The sequence below is a fragment of the Brugia malayi genome (assembly GCF_000002995.4).
Source record: "Brugia malayi strain FR3 genome assembly, contig: Bm_v4_ChrX_scaffold_001, whole genome shotgun sequence".
Taxonomy (NCBI): Eukaryota; Metazoa; Nematoda; class Chromadorea; order Rhabditida; family Onchocercidae; genus Brugia; species Brugia malayi.
Genome location: NW_025062479.1, coordinates 2,345,964 through 2,365,761, shown reverse-complemented (window position 1 = coordinate 2,365,761; position 19,798 = coordinate 2,345,964). Strand labels below are relative to the sequence as shown.

Sequence of the window (19,798 nt, the reverse complement as noted above, 5' to 3'; positions counted from 1 at the left end):
TTAGGTAACTCATTCTAAGTTACCAGATTGCATTTTCGAATTGGATGCTATTTGGAAGAAAGAAAACAATTCACTTCATTTTTGGCAAATAACTTAGTGCACTTCACTAATTACTAATTTCATCTCAAATTCAAGAGTTCTTTTTTTTTTTTTTTTTGTTTTTGTCAAATTTAAGAAAACATTAGCATTTCAGAACAATTTTATGTGCTTTTTTTCCACAATGATGCATTGATATCATAATATCATTTGGAAGTTTTTTCACATTTTCATCAATTATATTAAAATTTCCTCTATCCATTAAATACATATAACTTTTCACAAAATTAATTTGCATTTAAACTAAGATATTGATTTAATTTTGTTGCTTTTCCACTCTTTTTGAATGGAAATGCAATAATTTTCAATATTGATTAGATTTACTCAATTGATTTAAAAAGAAAATGAAAAAGAATAAATTTTCTTACTAAATGATATCAAATTAAACAGTTTATTACATCTTCATTTCTTTTTTTCTTTTCTTTTTATCTATAATGCAACCTTTGTTAAACTATTTCTTTCTTTTTTTTTTTTTCATTTTAAGAAACCATTAATATGGTTTTTACGATATAGCAATCTGAAATTAATTGCATTTCCTTGTGAAGCATTCCTCATTTCTAATTATAAATGAAATAAATGTATGCTATTTGACAAGTTTCATACAAACAGCTAAACAACATTTTAAAAAAAAAAAAATGTAATTTAACATCCAATAGTTCTTTTAAAACATCTGCTAATGTAAGCATTGACAGCTGACAAACAATTAAAATGAAATGTGAGTAATATTTTGTGGATAATAAAACTTCATCTTCAGCTTGTCAAAAATTATTTTCAATGGCTGTTTTATTTTTGAGTCAAAAATTATTAATACATTTTTTTTTTTTCTTCCAGTGGTAAATACTTCATTCTTAATAGATATGACGTATCTCTATATCGGCATGATATCAATATTTTGGTAATTTCAAATTAATCCTTTTATCGGCTTATTTCAAATTTGTCATAATTAATTATTTATGTTGCAAAAAGTTCATGATTATGAATAACAAAATCATTAAAAATTTTGATTTGTAAAAGTTAAAAATTGTAGAATATATAATGGATAAAAAACAAACGAATAAATAAATAAGCAAACAAACAAATAATTCGATAAATAAAACAATATATAAATTAAACATACAAATTAAATTCATTAATGCAAATAAATTTAAAAATATATGAATATATAACTAATTAAATTTGCAATGATAATATTATAATTAAATGAAAATATTTCAATTAACAAAAAATATCCCAGTAATTTGACAACGATTCAATTTTGTCACATTTCGAAATGTGTACAAATCAGTTTGTTCATTTTTCTCCATATGTCCTTGAACTTCGATTTTCTTTTCCGTTGATGTCTCATATCACTGTAATATTGTTCTGTACAATGTTGAAACTTTAAAACCGTTTATAACTTTTCCAAATCATATTTTCATCAGTACCAGTAATTTACTATTGCTATATCACCCGAGTGACACATTGATATTTTTTATCAGTTAGAAATTTTTCTTTCTTTTTCTATTTCTTTTTGTTTTCCATTCTTCTTCAATTTTACGGTTCATTTCAATATTTGGCATTGTTCAGAAATTTTTTATCAATCGAACAATGATCATATCATTCTTTCGTTTTTTTTTTTTTTTTTTTTTTTTTTTTTTTTTCCTTCCGAATCAATTTCCGAAAAATTCAAGTGCAACCGTTGCAATTTCAATCTTTGTTTTTTATTAGTATTTTAATCAATAATTATAATACTTTCATGCTGCGTTTTTTATCAATCAAACAATAATTATATCGTGTTTTTCCTTTTTCTTTTTCTTTTTTTTTTTTTTTTTTTTTTGAATCTATCTTTGACAAATTTAGGTTTATGGTTTAATTTAATGCATTTCATCTCTGCAATTTAACCAGCAGTTTTTATTTATTCAAAATTTGATTATAGTTTGATTCATCCTTTTGTTTCCTTTCTGCTATTTTTGCCAACTTACAATCATATGAAATGCTTTTATTTCTATTATTTATTTGATTCATTAGCTGATTCATTAAGCTATATCTTAAGCATTTATGTTATACAAGGGAGAACTTTCCTAATATCTCCAATCCATTGCATTGTTTTAAATTTTCTTCATGATCAACTAAGTTAACAATTAATTAAGAATTAATACCTGTGAAGAATTATAGACTAGAAGTCTAAAACATACATTTGGTATTATTTAGTTTTTTAATGAATTAAACAAAAAACTTAAAAAAAAGAAAATATACTATGTTAACAAGTTCATTACATCAGTGATATAATTCATTTAGTTTTTCCTTTTTTCTTTTTTCTTTCATCACTATTTTATATCATTTAGATAAATGAATATTTGTTGAAATGATTCAACCAAGCTAAAAAAAAAAAAGGATTAAAATGAAAGATTTTATAATAATATAATTTAAGAGGAAAAAGATGTTTAATTCAGGCGGATTTCTCATGCATGAAAACGATAAAATGAAGAAAAAAAGTGATAGAAATAAATTTTCAAAGTAATTTCCTTTTTAACATTCATTCATAAGTTTTCGCATTTAATTTCAATAACATTTCTCTTTCTTTTTTTTTTTTTTTTTTTTTCAAAAATCAAAAATTTTCTTGATATACTAATAACAAAAATGTCAATAAATCATAAATGTGTAGTGTTTAGTAAAACTTAGATTTCTACAATTTCCGTTTCTCTTCTTTAAAAAAAAAAAAACATTTTTGTATTTTATTTGAAATATAAAACATACGTGTACACATACACATACACATACACGCACATATATACATATCTTTGCATGCAAACATCACGGGAAGCCACAAATTCCTGTTCTCATCGATTTGTTCATTTAATGATTTTCAACGTCTACGAATAATACCTATCTTATTTTTGTTTACCCTTATTTATTGCTATTAATAATTTTCGGTTAAATTTCTAATTTACGTATTTGAATTGACAGCGAATTAATGAATAGTTTTCAATTAGCAAATAATCTCAGTTATATGCATCAAAAATCTCAGAAACACTCACCCAATTGCTTTCAGATGCTTTTTCCGTCATTGAATCTAGCAGCTGTCAGTCTTTTTCATAAATGTTTTCAGTTCTACCGCCATCTTCATTTTTTCATAATTCATCATATTTCATTATTCTTTTTTTTTTTTTTTTTTTCTTTGGTCTTTTTATTGCAAATTTAACATGATATTAAATTATAGAGTTAAAGTGATTCAGATTATTTGAACTATATATTTAGCAGATTAAATCAGATTATTTTGAATTCTTGATTTAGATAGTACCAGATTATTTGAATTATATATTTAGATTGCATTTTGATTTTTTTTGTTTCTTTTGAACAAAATAGCATTTTATTTTATTAACTATCTTATTGGCTAAGCAAAATTTAATTAGCAATAGCTATAATTAATAAATAATTTCTTTATATATTCCATTAGGTGCAAAAAGAAAAAAAAAAAAAAAGAAAGAAAAGCAAAATTCTTTCCAAACTCGTTTGATCTATTTCGCTAATTTATAAGTTCTAATGTTTTCTTGATTTTCCTATTACCACTGGATTTTTCAAAATGTTTATAATGCAGTGGTATGATAATGATTGATCATTAAGTTGAAATATTTTGTTTCTAATTATATCTTTTGTTCCCTTTATTCTATTCTAATAATTAATTTTCTTTGTAAATATAGAACTTTTGCTAAAGATCGTTTTATAATTGAATCCTACGAAGAAATACTGCCAATATGTAATTTTCTTTTATTTAGTTCATATATTTATGATCTTCACTCACTAATAATGCAACAATTATTAAATCACTTGAATGCAGTATTATTTAGTTAATTTATTAATTTTATGATATATCACTGAATGAGGAAGCCAAATTACCACCTCATTATGCAACAACTAGTAACTTTCAATCATTGGAGCTGAAAATATTTTCACAATTGATTCAAAGAAATAATTAATACTTTGAAGAGAAATAATGTTATATTTCACGGCTTAATAAATAAAAGTAGCAAAAATGAAATAATCTATCAGTAAATCAAGAAAAAAAAAAAAAAAAATTGTCTTAAGCAGTTCAAATACTATTATTTGTAAACGTTAGAAGTAAGCAAAAAATATTAAGATAAAATTTGAAAAAAAAAAATGTAATATTAAATTAAATATGCTAATGTTAATTTATTGGAAGAAAATATTATCTAATTTAATTGATCAATCAAATTTTTTTTTCTTCATTTTAATTATTCTTGAAAATATGCTAAATTTTCTATTAAGAATAAATCAACAAAATTGGTCGCATCAATTCTTTACTACAAAAATGTTTAAAAATATATTCAAATGTTAATCTTGCTGTGTCATAATAGCGGCACAAAACATGTGTCACTTGTGCAGTAAGAATGTGTTTTGATTAGAAACTCTGCTATTATCAACAAGTTTTAATTAATATCGACCGAATTCATACGGCACCTACATTTTCTTCTCTTCTTACCCCTTCCCCTACTCTCGCCCCTCCCGCATAGTAGTTTTCTGAGAAATTGTTCATGGACAAATTAATTTCATTTTTTTTCTTCATTCAAATAATGATTTAATTTCTGATAATTTCATGTCTTTATACTGTTTTATTAGGTTCTTTTTTCTTTTGCTTTTTTTTTCCAAATGAAAAAATTTCAATAAATAAAATTTTTTAGCATCTACATTTATTAATTATTGTTTTTCTTTTTATTTTAATTTCATTTCAATTTTATTTAATAATTTAAACAAAAAAAAAAAAAAAAGGTTGTTGTTTCATCAGTATCAGATAACTACAATCACGTTAACAAATGATACATATCAAGTTGATAAATTAACAGCATTTTATCAAGAGATGTCTATTGACATTCATTTTCATAGTATGATTATAAAATTTATTAAATGTATTAAGTGTAAATATCAGATGACATAAGAAAAAATCTGAGAAAAAAAAAAAAACTTATGCTATCATTTGAAAAAAAAAATGCATTCACTGGCTGATTTAAAAATTATGTCATCTTCAAAATGTCACATTTCATTCTCATTCTGTTTTATCAAATCAACAAAAAAAAAATTTTTTTTTCATTTTTAATTTGTATTTACAATACATTTTGTTCTTTTGGCTTAAAGAAAAAAAAAAAAAAAACCTACTAGTTATTACTTATTCATCACCATCACTTCTAAAATTGCATGGATTTTTAATCAGTTTAAGAAGAAAAAAGCAACAAACATGACATATAATCTTAAATATTGTTGGTGACATTATTTATTTCCAACACTGTTATCACATCAGCTGCGTATTTTATTGATAACATCTCTTCCATCCTGATAATAAATACAAAATTCAACTTAAAAACACCATGAAATAATCACTTAAACAAATGTCGATTTAAAAAAAAGTAATAATAATACTTTCAAATAAAAAATAAAAACGAAAGAAAGACATCTCAAATGATTTTCTTAATACTTAGTCTTAAAGTAACACAAAATTCAACAATTTGAAGAATAAAAAAGAGTAAAAGGGAAAAGAAAAAATTTTATTCAATGTTCGATTTGCTTAACCATTCACTTGTAATTGAAAGGAAAAGATTTTTGCTGAAAAATGTCATTTCGAAACATAGTTCAATTTTTAAATTTCATATTTTTATCGTTCAATTTAGTTAGATTCTTTCATTTTTTTTCCTTATGCTATTTTTTTAACTTTTTTTTTTTAAAATTACCAGCAATTGTTCAGTCTTAAATGCATTGCTAGTTAGACTTCTGTTATAAAAATTGTTGTCAAATTCTTCTATTTTGATTTTTTTTTCATTACATTTTTGAACATTTTATTTATTTGAAAATACGAGGTGAGTTTCCATTAAATTTTTAAAAGATTTTCGCTTTTTATTTTTGTTTACTGTTATGATTAATGGTGATTTCAGTTGTACCAGAAATTTGAATAGTTTACATATTATTATTTGTCATCTTTGATTGACAGAAGAAAAAGACAGAATTTTTTTTTAAAGGAATAAAACAAGTGCCTAAAAAAAAAAGACAAAACAAATCACTGATCACATGTAAATTTTAATTTTGAATTATGATAAAATAGGTGGAAAGAAAAAAAAATTTTTTTTTTCTTTTACATTATTTATTAATGACATTTTAATATAGCCTATCGTATCATTCATTCTGACAGTTTAACTGCAAATGATATTACTTATAGCTGATAATGCATGAACTTTATTTATATTTCAAATAGTAATCAAAAATTTCATAACAACTGAAAAGCACAACTTCCTATTACTTGTCATTTTTATCTTGATCAATTTTAATCAATGTTAAGTTTGCTAGGAAGGAATTTTTATTTTTTAATAGTTAACAACGGAAAAAGTAAATATTGGTTGAAATGATGTAAAATTTTCTAAAGTGCATTTGTCATGACTTTTCTATTTTTCTTTCTTTTCCGCTTCATTTTTATTAGATTAATCGTATAAATTTTTATATGGTAGAATTCAAAGAAGTAACGATTATAGGATTATTGTATTACACTATTTTGAAATATACTTAAGATAAATTCTTCGGAATAGCTGTATGACAATATATTGGACACAATTAGTGTGAATTCCACTCTTCTAATTAGATTTACCTTGTATTACTTACATTATATTTATCATTTATATTACTTATCATATTTAAAGTTTATCAATCATTAGAATGCCAGATTTATTAGAATATTTGCTTCAATGATCATTTCCTCAACAATGCTTGCTAGCTTTATGTTAAATGTAAATTAACAATAATTTTTCTCCGCTGAAAATTCAATTTAACCAATTTGATTTAATTTACTCGATTTATTTGCATCATTTTGATAATGCTTTTATCATTCAGTAAAAATGTTACAACTATCATTTGACTTTCATAAAATGAAAAAGTAAAAATATGAAAAACTTACATTATCATAGTGATATTCAAATTAAATCGCATTCATATTTAACATATTTTTCAAGTGGTTTTTCATCAAATATTCCGCATTGTTTCAGCAAAAATAAAAGCAAAAAAAGGCATAAATTAAATTTTGTAATAAAATTTCGCATGAATAGTTCAATGACATTTAATTTGCATTACTTAAGGATTATAAAGGAAAAAAAAAAAGATCAAATATTCGGAGGGATCTTTTTTTTTTTCATTTCTCTGCAATCATCTAGAAAATATTTTGAAATTGTAATAAACTAAAGGATGATAGTAAAGTAGATGAAATGATTGTAAAACATTGAAGAAAGAAGAGGAAGAATTTTTTGACGAAAGTTTAGGAAATAAAGGAGGAGGAGAAGGATGAAGAGGAGGAAAAAAAGTAGGAAAGAGGAATGGGAAAGTATTAAATTCAGATGTGTTGGAGTATTTCGTTGTGAAGTCGTCATGAAATCATTGATTTTCACAAAATCCCGATAATTTTGTGTATGTTATCGTCCCGCCATCATCATTTGAGCATTTTCATGGAATGGAACTATTACCAATCATTTTGCCCCTTTTACCCGCCACCCTTCTCCTATCACTTTCCCTGCATTAACCGTTTCCTGTCATTCTTTCCCTAAATGTCACCAATCTATTTATTTCTAAATATATTTATATATGTTTGTATTATTTGTATCATCTATCTTTGAGAGAAAAATAAAATACAACTACTTGTATATTTTATATTTACGTTTACAAAATTATAAAATAAGAAAGAAAGAATAAAAAAAATTCGTTTACAAGAATTTTCTCCTAATTTTATTCAAATTCCTATAATTTAATAGTCGAAATGAATATATTTGATGATTTCATTAAAAGAGAAAAAAAAGTTAAAATTTTCACAAATGTGCAAAATTAATGTATTTCTTTCTGCTTTTTTTTTTTCTTTCTTTTTTATTCTGTTGAAATAATATTGAAATTTATTACTGAAGAATAAGAGAATGATTTTTGTTGTTCCTGTTGAAGTACGGCGCCTAAGAAATGAAAATGCCTAAAAGATGAATCAGCATTAAGCTAATGACAAATGTATCACATCGTAACAGGGGTCTCTGCAAATATTAACAGCATTGTATATATATTAAACTAAAACTATCATTTAAAAAATGAAATTTCATTTTTTTTTTTATGTTCTTCTTCAGTTAACCTATGTTAGCGAAATTATTTTTATATTGTTTGTTTATTTTATAAATTTATGAAATTTTAGATTCAATTCGAAAGATCTGAATAATCCAAGAGAGAAAAAAGTTTTCGTTTTCCTATCGAAATTATTTCTACATGGATGAGTGGTAGTGTAATTCATAATTTAACGAATAAGATAATTTGTGAAAAGCACCTGTAAGCAGGTATGACGGCACGAGAGTTCGGATGTACATTATCCGAACTTCGCGCATTAATGGATCTTCGAGGTGCCGAAGCTCTTGCACAAGTATGTGTTTCTGAAATTAGGCTTTTTTTCTTCAAAATCTTTTATACGGACATGTTAAAATTATTTTTATTTTAAATGTCAATAATATAATTTACGATTATGAATCATCATCTTTATTAGAATTAATTTCTTTTCTTTTAGATAAGCGTATTTAATGTAATAATTCTTAATCCTCATCATTTTTTTCCACTTATACTAAACTTATCTTAATTAGTAGATGATTAGCCAATTTGATTCCATCATAGTATTTTATAGAATTTTAGCAAAAAATTTTGCTCATCATTGTATAAGTCATTTTTGTTGTTCAAAACAAAAAAGATTTTTATGGCAGGTGAACAAGAAATTTGGCGGTATTGAAGGTTTATGCGCGAAATTAAAAACTGATCCAGTAAATGGATTACCAAACGAAAAAGCATCATTAGAAGAAAGGCGAAGGATATTTGGAAGGAATGAAATTCCTCCAGCACCTTCAAAATCTTTTTTACGATTAGCATGGGAAGCTTTGCAGGTTCTTTTATTTAGCTATTTAATATTCAATTAAAATTTTAATTTATATCGAAGTACTAGGATTTGCTTTAGATTTTCTTGAAAAATAAAATTTAAAAAAAACCGCAAATTTTTAAATTATATGCATATTTTAGGATATAACGCTTATTATATTGTTGGTCTCAGCACTTGTATCTTTAGGTTTATCTTTTTATAAACCACCAGAAAATTCTGAAACAGGTATTTCACTTATCACTTATTATAAGATTAAATGATGCACAAATGAACTATTGTTATAACTATCGGTCTATCTGAAAATATTTTACAATAAACAACAACTTAAATGGATTGTTTAGACTAAACCTGATAGCGTTTTTTTTTTTTAATTAGCTGCCAAAATACCTTGAATTCATTATTTTCAGGTGGACATGATGCTAATGAAAGAGAAGCCGGCTGGATTGAAGGAGCAGCCATATTACTTGCTGTCATTGTTGTTGTTTTGGTTACAGCTTTAAATGATTGGAGCAAGGAAAAGCAATTTCGAGGTCGTTTTTTTTTTTTTTTTTTCATTACTAAAAAATAATATTTTTTTTATTTCGTTATTAAAAAAAATAATAATAACAGCAAGAAACAATTATTGATAATATGAATAATTAGCTAATTAAAATAGAAAATATGGTCTAGGAAAGAAAGGAAATGATTGCATTTCAGGATTACAAGCAAAAATAGAAACAGAACATAAATTCTCTGTAATACGAAATGGTGAAGCTCTTGATACTGTCGTCACTGAACTGGTTGTCGGTGATATTGCACGGGTTAAATATGGTAATAATATTCTTTGTTTGTAAATCAAATTACTGAAAGATGTCAAAAATGATTTTTATTATTTCTATTTTATTTCAGGTGATTTACTGCCAGCTGATGGACTTTTAATACAAAGTAATGATCTAAAAGTGGACGAATCATCATTAACCGGTGAATCAGATTTAATCAAAAAAAGCCCGGAAGGTGATCCAGTACTTTTATCAGGTAACTTTATTTGGCTTCTAAAAATTTACCATTTATTTATTGGTCTTTTTGACACTCTGGAAATGTAATTAATATAAACTTGAGATAAATTTTGGATTCATCTTTATTTTTACTGAAATTTTTATTTCTTATTTTTTCTTTCTCCATGAAACAATTTTTTTTTTTTGGAAAACAAGCCAGGTGTTTAGGTACCCATGCAATGGAAGGAAGTGGAAAAATGGTCATAACAGCTGTTGGGGTGAATTCTCAAACTGGTATCATAATGACATTGCTTGGTGCAGCGAAAGGTACCACAAGCAAGAAAAGTCCGAATACTGTAGCACCTGAAGAACAAATTAATGGTATTTTTCTTATCAAAACAATTTTAGGCAATCAATTTTTAAATATGAATTTTTACCAAACTATTTATTGAACATTTTGCATCATTTTTAACAGTTTTTCTTTTTTTTTCTAATAACACTTGGTATTTTAATTCTAATACACTACATTTTTGCACCATTAAAATTGTTATAAAACAATAATTCATCTAAAGATTTTTTTATTGTTGCTAATTTAATTGAGGAACTTTTTTTATCCTCCATCGTATCTTAAATGAAAGTAAAAATTTCGCAAATTCCAATTTTATAATGAGAAATTTTTTATCAAATAATAATCTTCACATGTTGAGGCCCAATGTGTTTTTAATTTTCTAATTTTTTTTCTTTCTTCTTTTAAATCATACTTTGATAGGTACAACATCAGAGATTGAACGAAAGCATTCTGTTGATTCTGCTGAATATGATTGTAAACTACCAAAATCAGTATTACAAGGAAAATTATCAGCATTAGCTATTCAAATTGGTTATATGGGTTTGTTTGTTTGTTTCATTTTCTTTCTAATAATAACTATAAAAAAAATGTCTATAATCTCAGAATATCAACTATTAATTATTTCTGAAAAAAAAAAAGGAATAGAAAAAGCAACAATAAAAACAAAGAGTTATTACTTTCAGGTTTTGTTGTAGCCGGAGCGACTGTTGTAATATTGATTGTACGGCATTGCATAACTCATTATGGAATAAATCATGAATCATTTCAGCCTTCTGACTTTTCTTATTTTGTTAATTTTATCATAGTTGGTGTAACTGTACTTGTAATTGCTGTTCCGGAAGGTCTTCCTCTTGCTATAACATTATCGCTAACATATTCTGTTAAAAAGGTAATAAAAATTTTATAAAAACTTTTTTTTTTTTTTTTCAGATTCTTATAGACATGGGCTTTTAGTTTAATCATTTAATGTTAAATGCAGAATATGAGCAAGCATTAATTTCCTAAACTAATTCAGTAATATCAGTTTATTCAATTATTTATACGAAACTTTATCAGATAGGTAAATTATTATTTATGAATTTCATAAAAATTTCTCTCTAAATTAGAATGTAAATTTTCAATATAAATATCTATAATTGCAATATAATGAAAAATTCGTATTTTATTCAAATCAGATGATGAAAGATAACAATTTGGTGCGACATTTGGATGCATGTGAAACGATGGGTAATGCAACTGCAATTTGTTCTGATAAAACAGGTACCTTAACAACCAATCGGATGACTGCCGTACAATCTTTTATTAATGGTATTTAAGTTTCCTGATTTGTTTAATAAATATGCCAATTAATTATTTAGATTATCTATTTGGTACCACATATATATGTTATTTGCCATTAAGGTTTCAAATTAAATTTTTCCTAAATAAATTTGTTATGCATTTGAAATAACTGGCTCAGCATGAAAGTAATGCTTATTAAAATAAAATTCATTTATACAGTAATTTCTTCTCTTTGTTTTGTAACTACTCTCATTTAATATTTATTTCCCTCATTATAAACAAAAAATTTTATCTACTGCAAATTTTTGTCTTATTTTCCATTCTCATTTAATTAATCAATAGATTTTGAAAAAATTTTTGCAATTTCAGGAAAGTTTTACAAAGAATATATACCAAAATTTGAACAATTAGATAAAAAAACACGTCAAATATTGATTGAGGGAATTTCTGTGAACAGTGGTTATAATTCACAAGTGATATTACCTGAAAAACATGGGATACAAAGGACACAGGTTAATTTAAATTTTCAACATTCACTAATTCTCTTATCCGATAGTTTTATTTTGTCGATTATCTCTTCTTCTTATTATTATTATTATTATTACCATTATTATTATTATTATTTAACATTATTGTTATTATTATTGCAATTATTACTGTATTGTTGTTATTATTATTATTGCAATTATTACTGTACTAAGAAAAAACGAAATGATTTCAAAATGGTTGTAGCTCGGAAATAAGACGGAATGCGCACTTCTTGGATTTGTGCTTGATTTGGGTCAAAGTTATGAGAATATACGGAAAGAGCATCCCGAGGAATCGCTCTTTAAGGTATGTGTTTTTTACTTGAAACTTATCAAACTTTAAGTGAAGCGAATTCACGCTTCAGTTTTTTTCCTTTTTAGTAATTGTAATTCAAGGATTCATTGCCAAAGATATAGTAACATATTGCAACGAACATGTTAATCTTAATCTAAGAAATGATTTATATAAAAACAGTTTAATGAAGTTAATCAATAATATCCTAAAGATACTTCTAATTATGCTATATTTTCAGGTGTATACATTCAATTCTGTAAGGAAATCAATGATGACTGTCAAAAGACTTCCCAACGGTTATCGAGTCTATGCAAAAGGAGCTTCTGAAATTATCATGTCCAGGTTAATTTTTATTCATCAGTTTGTCTTAAGTTATGCAAAATGCATATTTATTAAGAATGATAATTAGTGCTGTTAGCATGAAGTTGAAGTTATTGCATATTTAGTTTGTTGAACTAAAATTACTAAATTAAATTCTATTTTTCAAGATGTTCCTATATGTTTGGTCCAGAGGGAAAGGTGAAACCGTTTGATAGCGAGCAACAACAGGAAATGACAAGAGATGTTATCGAACCAATGGCTTCAGATGGCTTACGAACAATTGGACTTGCCTATAAGGATTATATATTAATCGGTAAACCGGCTGCCGAAAATGATGTAATTTTCATCTCTCTATAAACTTAACAAAATTTTCTAGCAAGTTTATATTTAGCACTACTTCGGAATACAACTGTGCTATATCCGGCGAATATTCTGTCGCTTTGTCGGTCAAAATATTCATTGGATTGAAATTATAGACAGTATATGAAGGTGAAATTGATTGGGAAGACGAAGAGGCAGTACGAATGGAAATGACTGTGATAGCTATCATTGGCATAAAAGATCCGGTAAGACCGGAAGTTCCAGCTGCAATTGAGCGATGCCAAAAAGCTGGTATTACGGTTCGTATGGTCACTGGTGATAACATCAATACAGCACGATCGATTGCTACCAGCTGTGGTATTTTGAAGCCTGGAAGTGGTTTCTTAGCTCTCGAAGGCAGGGAATTCAATGAAAGGTGATGTTAATTATTTTATGAGTGAAAATTTTAAGCTCAAACTAAAATTCACTTAATTTGGGGTAAAATCTTTTGCTCATAACAGAAAGGAAATTCTGAATGTTCAAAAAATTGCTGGTGCTGATGCATTAAAAATCTGTTTAAGTTGTCATACAAATAATATTGAAGTTGATTAGCTACTGATCAAATTCATCCCGAAGGATAACACAGAAATTCTAATCTTTCAATATGCAAATTGAAAATACTCCTATTAATGAAATCTATCTTTAGAAATAACTGTTATAAATTTAAGCAGCTGGATTTCAGAAAAAGTTGGAATTTTACTAGTTATTTTAAATTCAATAATAACAGTATTTAGAATTCGTGATGCAAATGGTAAAGTGAATCAGGCAAAATTTGATGCAGTATGGCCAAGATTACGAGTACTTGCGCGTGCACAACCATCCGACAAATATGTTCTCGTGAAAGGAATCATTAACAGTAAATTTTCAAAGAACAGGTTAGTTAGCTCATCAATTCATAGATTTCAATTTACATATTATTAAAATGTTTATTAATCTTTTTTTTTTAATGCTTTTCAATATTTCCTAAAATAATTGTAAGCAATTTTTTGTTTTTCATCTTAATTATGAAAAATCAAAATTTTTTTTAGCCCTTGCAGTTATAGGAATAGTCTGATTATTTATCAACGAAGAATTTAATTTAGATTTTGCTATTTTTCAATAATATTAAAAGTGCTTATTGCAATCAAAGTCATTTATCTAAAAATGGATTAATTACAGGGAAGTGGTAGCAGTCACAGGTGATGGGACAAATGATGCTCCTGCTTTGAAGAAAGCTGATGTTGGATTTGCAATGGTAGGTGGAAAAGCTTTTCGAAGAAATCAACTACATTTATTGGCACTTTGAATACGAGATAGTGATAAGCGATAAGTATCGTTGATAAGACAATAAACAATCGTGGTAAATAATTGTGAAGTAAGTGAGCAAATATTATACTTGTAAAAAATAATTGTAAAAATTAGTCAAAGATTAATGCTTGTAAAAAATATTTTTAATAGGAAGAAAAAGAATAAAATTTCAGGGTATTGCTGGAACTGATGTTGCAAAGGAAGCATCAGATATCATCTTAACTGATGATAATTTTACTTCCATTGTAAAAGCGGTCATGTGGGGCCGTAATGTGTATGATTCGATCTCAAAATTTTTACAGTTTCAACTAACAGTGAATGTTGTTGCTGTTACGATTGCATTTATTGGTGCCTGTGCAATAAACGATTCTCCTCTGAAAGTAAATTATTAATTAAATTGAATAAGAATTATTTTCAAATTTATAAATTTTCACCATTTTTGATACATAAATGACTACTAATAGTTGATGTATGTGATTTTTTAGGCTGTGCAAATGTTATGGGTAAATTTGATTATGGATACGTTAGCTTCGTTGGCATTAGCAACTGAATTACCAACAGAAAATTTGCTGGAACGTAAGCCTTACGGACGTACAAAATCACTTATTTCACGAACAATGGTTAAGAATATCGTTGGTCATGCAACTTTTCAACTAACCGTTTTGTTTGCCATTCTTTTCTGGGGTAAGTAATTGAAACTTTTAACATGACAATGATTTAGTTTAAATTTGATAAATAATGTTCATTGATTAATTAAAACAGTAATTTTTTCTTTAAATTTAAATTATCTGTTAAAATTTCTTTAAAGTGTCATGAAGTTAGATTATTGTTTTAATTGGGTGACAGCTTTTCTTGATATATCAGACAAATTTCAACTTTTTTCTTTCCAGGCGATAAATTTATCCCAGATTTGGAAAACGGACGTTGGGCACCGCTTAATTCACCACCTTCGAAACACTTCACCATAATTTTCAATGCTTTTGTGTTAATGACTCTAATGAATGAAATTAATTCACGGAAGGTTCATGGAGAGCGAAATGTTTTCAAGGTTTGCATTAATTATTATTATGCACTGTTCATTTGTATATATATAAATTCTATAAGAAATTTTGAATTTAAATTTTATTTCACTACTTCATCATTTTCTTGTTCCTTTTTCAGAGATCATTTCATATCCTTAAAAGTTATTATGCAACTTATTCACTAGAATTATTCCATGTACATTTTACATTTTCAAAAATTTCAAATTTTCTATATTCCAGGGCCTTTTTACGAATCCGTTATTTTGTATTATTTGGATTTTGACATTGATTTCCCAGGTGTTAATTGTACAGTTCGGTGGTGCATGGGTATCAACAGCTCCTTTGAATGAAATTCATTGGGCAGTTTGTGTAGCCTGTGCCTTTGGTACTCTTTTATGGGGCCAGGTTCTTTTTTTTTTTTTTTTTTTTTTCTCTCTCTCTTTTTTAGATGAATAATTTACATAAATAACTAGATTTTATATAAAAAAGTTAAACATGATGCCATGTTTTTCTGGATTCTGTTTGACTTAAATAAATAGCTCTGAATTTTTTAATTGTAATAGTTGACTATAATTTATAGATCCTAGCAACAATACCAAGTAAAGTGCTCCCCAAATTCTTTTCATTTGGTGGTGGTGAAGTTCAACCAACATCTGTCTTAGTTACCGGTGAATATGACACAAGTGATGGCCTTGTAAAAGGCATGTCAAAGGAAGATCAAAAAAGGCCTGGTCAAATGTTATGGCTTCTTGGATTGACACGATTGCAAACACAGGTCCATTTTATCGTTATTTTTTTCACGCATGTATGTTTCCTCTTTTTTCCGGTCACTTTTCGGTCAATCTAACTAATATAATCAGGAATGCGATTTGTGATGATGTTTACAGTGAACTATTATAAATTATTTTTTCTGTTCGTCTTGTTATTATTTGAATTTGTTTGACTTAATTATGAATTAACCTTTACTTACAGCATTTAATCTTTAATTCCTACATTTTCAGTTCTTTAGATTGTTATTATATGATTTATCATTAGAACTAAGCTAGATCTTAGATATTTGAATTTCTTTAAATTTCCAAACTACAAAAATTTGCAAAAAATATTTTCCTTTCGTTAAGAAAATAATTGATTTATGGCAAGCAATTTTATACTAATTTTTATGCTACAATAATTGACGGTATTAAAAATCATAAATGGAATGATTTCATATCAAGATAGGAAGAATTGTAGAGAGGAAAAGATCGGACTTGTCCATTTAGCAAAATATGTCATCATTCACCGTGCTTAATAATGAGATAAATCATTGCACGACACATGTAATTTAAAATTTGTTCATATAGAAGCAGTGCTTTTCCATCATGTTTGTGTATGATATCAATCAATATGATATGGTATAGTTTGTAATCATTTAGTATCATTTGTTATAATAGCATGTTTGGTTTATTTAATGCACTTGCAAATTGAATAACACAGTCTTGCAGATGCGTGTTATTCGAGCATTCCAAACGAATGCATGTACTACTCATCCGACTTCGTTGACAACTTCTACTGCCGAACGTCTTCGTGCCAGTTATCGTAGACTGCAACTTGCACGTGAAAGAGAGGAACAACGAAGTTCGTCTTCTCATCTGTTTTTTCTTCCTGAAAATAAAAAATTCACGTTTTATTTCTGACTCATTAAATTTTAATTATTTTCATTTTCTGAAATATATATTCAATTTAAAAAATTTTTTAAAAATTTTCGAAATTCTTAACTCCCAAAATTGTTAAATTTCATTCTTTAAATTGATCAAAAAAGAAAATTGTCCATTTTTTGTATCGCATACTATATTATTTTCGAAACATAAAAATTGTAAATTGTTGCTAAGATACTTCAGTTAATACCTCAAAGTATCATAGAATTAATTTATCTGATGAAATGCATGAATATCCATGTCTAGAGCATTAGCAAAACGCAGTTTATTTCCTTTTTTCTTTAATGAATTGAAACTGTGCACCCTTTTTCTTTCTTTGAAATTAGTTGTTATTTGAAATATTGATGTGCCTGTTATGTTTTTTCATTTTCCATCTAAAAACTTTTTAACAAATAATTGAACTGTCAACAAGCAATTCTTAATTCACCGAAATTATAAGTGATTGCTAGCATGCATTTATCCCTAGAACACTAATTAGTTTATATGGCATTGAAAGATTTATACATTATATCACACATTTGTTGAAAAAAAAAAAAAAAACCTACAGCATTAAATATTCAAAAATTTGTTTATTTTTTCCGATTCACTAGTCTCATTTGATATTGTTCGATTCTAAAAAGCACCATAAGCAAAAAATGACTTCATGATTTTTCTTTCAACTGAAATATTTAATTAATGGGATATTTTTAGGAATACATAGCGCAAGACTCGACGAAGAAATTGGGATAGATAGTATGTCGAAAGATAAAGGAGTAATCAAATTTGTATGATATTATACATATATATATGATTTATAGTTAACTTTTATCGTCGTCTTCAGTAGTTAGCTTAGAGTTATTCCATTTTACCATTGTTCTCTCAGTGGAACATTTTTTTTTTTTCAAAAGTTTTTATTAAATCTTCAATTTGATTGGTAATGAATGTTTTATTCCTGTTAATTATCATATGAAATTTTATTTTCCCTAAAATATTTTAATTGCATATTTTATGAAAAATGCAGTTTATGCAGTTTTTTTTTTTTCTTATTTCTACTTTTCCTTTTAAATTTCTTCATTTTTTTCTCACAAATCCTCAAAACTTTCAAAGCCTTTTTTTTTTTTTTTTTTTTTTTAATAAATCAGTTTAACAAAATAAAAAAGAATTAACGATAGGAATATATATTGAAAATTAAATATTATTCTGTTCCTCTTTACAGCATTTAAGTTTTGTTTTTGTGATTTTTTCCTTAAATGTCAAAACAGTCTTTATGTGAAATTAGCCGATTATGTACTTTCAAATAGTGCTCTTTTGCTTTTTTTTTTTTTAACTTAATTTCATGTTATTTTATTATTAATGCTCTTTTTTTCAATGATGATTACGGTGATTTTGATTACAATTTTTAATTTTTGGTTCATCAGTTTTATTTCGTTTATTGATAACTTATCTTAGCAACTATATCGAGAGGAGAAATGGTCAAGAAAAAAAAAAAAAAACCTAAGAAATCTTTTGATGAACCAAAATTGTCTAATTATCGTACAAATGCCATAGCATTATTGCCTAATGATGATGCATGTTTCTTATACCAATTTACTTGAAGTGATTTATGGTTTGAAATATAAAAGAACTTTAATCTGTTCAGTTTTTTACCAAAGAGATAGTTCAGATATCATCAGAATCCTTTAATGTTTATTACTTTAATGATTACTACCAACAAAAAAGTGGTAACAGTGGACAGTAAAAAAGCTTCTACATCGGCAATGGGAAATGTTGAAGCAGTACTTCAGGTTTGTTGCGAAACGCTGCGCAATCGTGAACATTTCCGCTCTAAACCCTCCAGTAATCAGCGAAAGTCATACACCATGATTTAGCGCCTTGTCTTATCGTAAATCCATTCACTAGTAATACCCGCGTTGTAGTGCATTTTTTTTTTTTTGATTTTCTGATATCGGTATAGACAGATAGAAGTTAGAAATTTATCCATTAGATGTTTTTGTAGCACACTCGTCTTGTTCCATATTTACATTAATCTTAAGTTTGATACTACAACAACTGTTTACTGAATACTGCGTGAATGCTAATTTGTTGTAGTTGCTAATCCAAAATCACCATTGTTATTCAAAATTTGGAAATAATATATACATTTTTCAAAGGTTTTTTAATCCGGAATCCAGAGATTCTGGATTTCAAGAAGCCCTGCTTAAAGGACCGCTATGAGTTTCGTTTATTGCTATAATTACTGGTTGAAATTTCATTAATTACTGTTACAAATTTCTCGTTTTTTTTTTTTTGTTTTTTTTTATTTCTTTCGATGCAGAAACAAGAAACAGTTTTTTAAGTAATACTGGTAAATCTGATGAAGGTTTCACATTTTGATTTTGTCACTACAAAAATTGAGGGATGTACATCATATTTACGGGAAAATCAATGGTGTGCTTAGTTAATGTGAAGTGTAATTTCACGATATACAAATTCAGGCAAATTATTTGCGGCAATATTGTGATTAGTAGAGTTAATCTTAATTACCCAACTAAAAATAATTCTGATTAAACTTGAAATTTTCCGTACGTAATAGTTAGGAAAACTAACAAGGTCTGTAAAAGTTTGATTTGAAACTCATTCAGATTTTTCCAAAAAAAAAAGATTGTTCAGCTTTGGGACACTAATTTTCAGCATGAATGAAATTATTATCGCAAATA

The 19,798-nt window shown here is 26.4% G+C and overlaps 1 protein-coding gene across 2 annotated transcripts; it reads left to right on the top strand.

Annotated features, from left to right (window-relative positions):
• Positions 1-8,431: 8,431 nt before the first annotated feature.
• Bma-mca-2 lies at positions 8,432-17,893 on the top strand (the record flags this gene model as incomplete). Of its 2 annotated transcripts, XM_001896294.2 has the most annotated exons (24): positions 8,432-8,512; positions 8,844-9,020; positions 9,154-9,238; positions 9,421-9,543; positions 9,710-9,823; positions 9,902-10,027; positions 10,216-10,368; positions 10,757-10,876; positions 11,020-11,225; positions 11,512-11,644; positions 11,987-12,129; positions 12,350-12,451; positions 12,678-12,781; positions 12,928-13,096; positions 13,237-13,496; positions 13,855-13,995; positions 14,279-14,354; positions 14,581-14,787; positions 14,893-15,091; positions 15,298-15,455; positions 15,670-15,834; positions 16,010-16,204; positions 16,911-17,043; positions 17,814-17,893. In XM_001896294.2, the coding sequence occupies 24 exons, from the start codon at positions 8,432-8,434 to the stop codon at positions 17,891-17,893; spliced, it is 3,450 nt and encodes a 1,149-aa protein (XP_001896329.2). The 2 variants fall into 2 exon arrangements, with proteins under 2 accessions (XP_001896329.2, XP_042929256.1); XM_043073322.1 differs by lacking the exon at positions 16,911-17,043 and having other exon boundaries at positions 17,814-17,852.
• Positions 17,894-19,798: the final 1,905 nt, after the last annotated feature.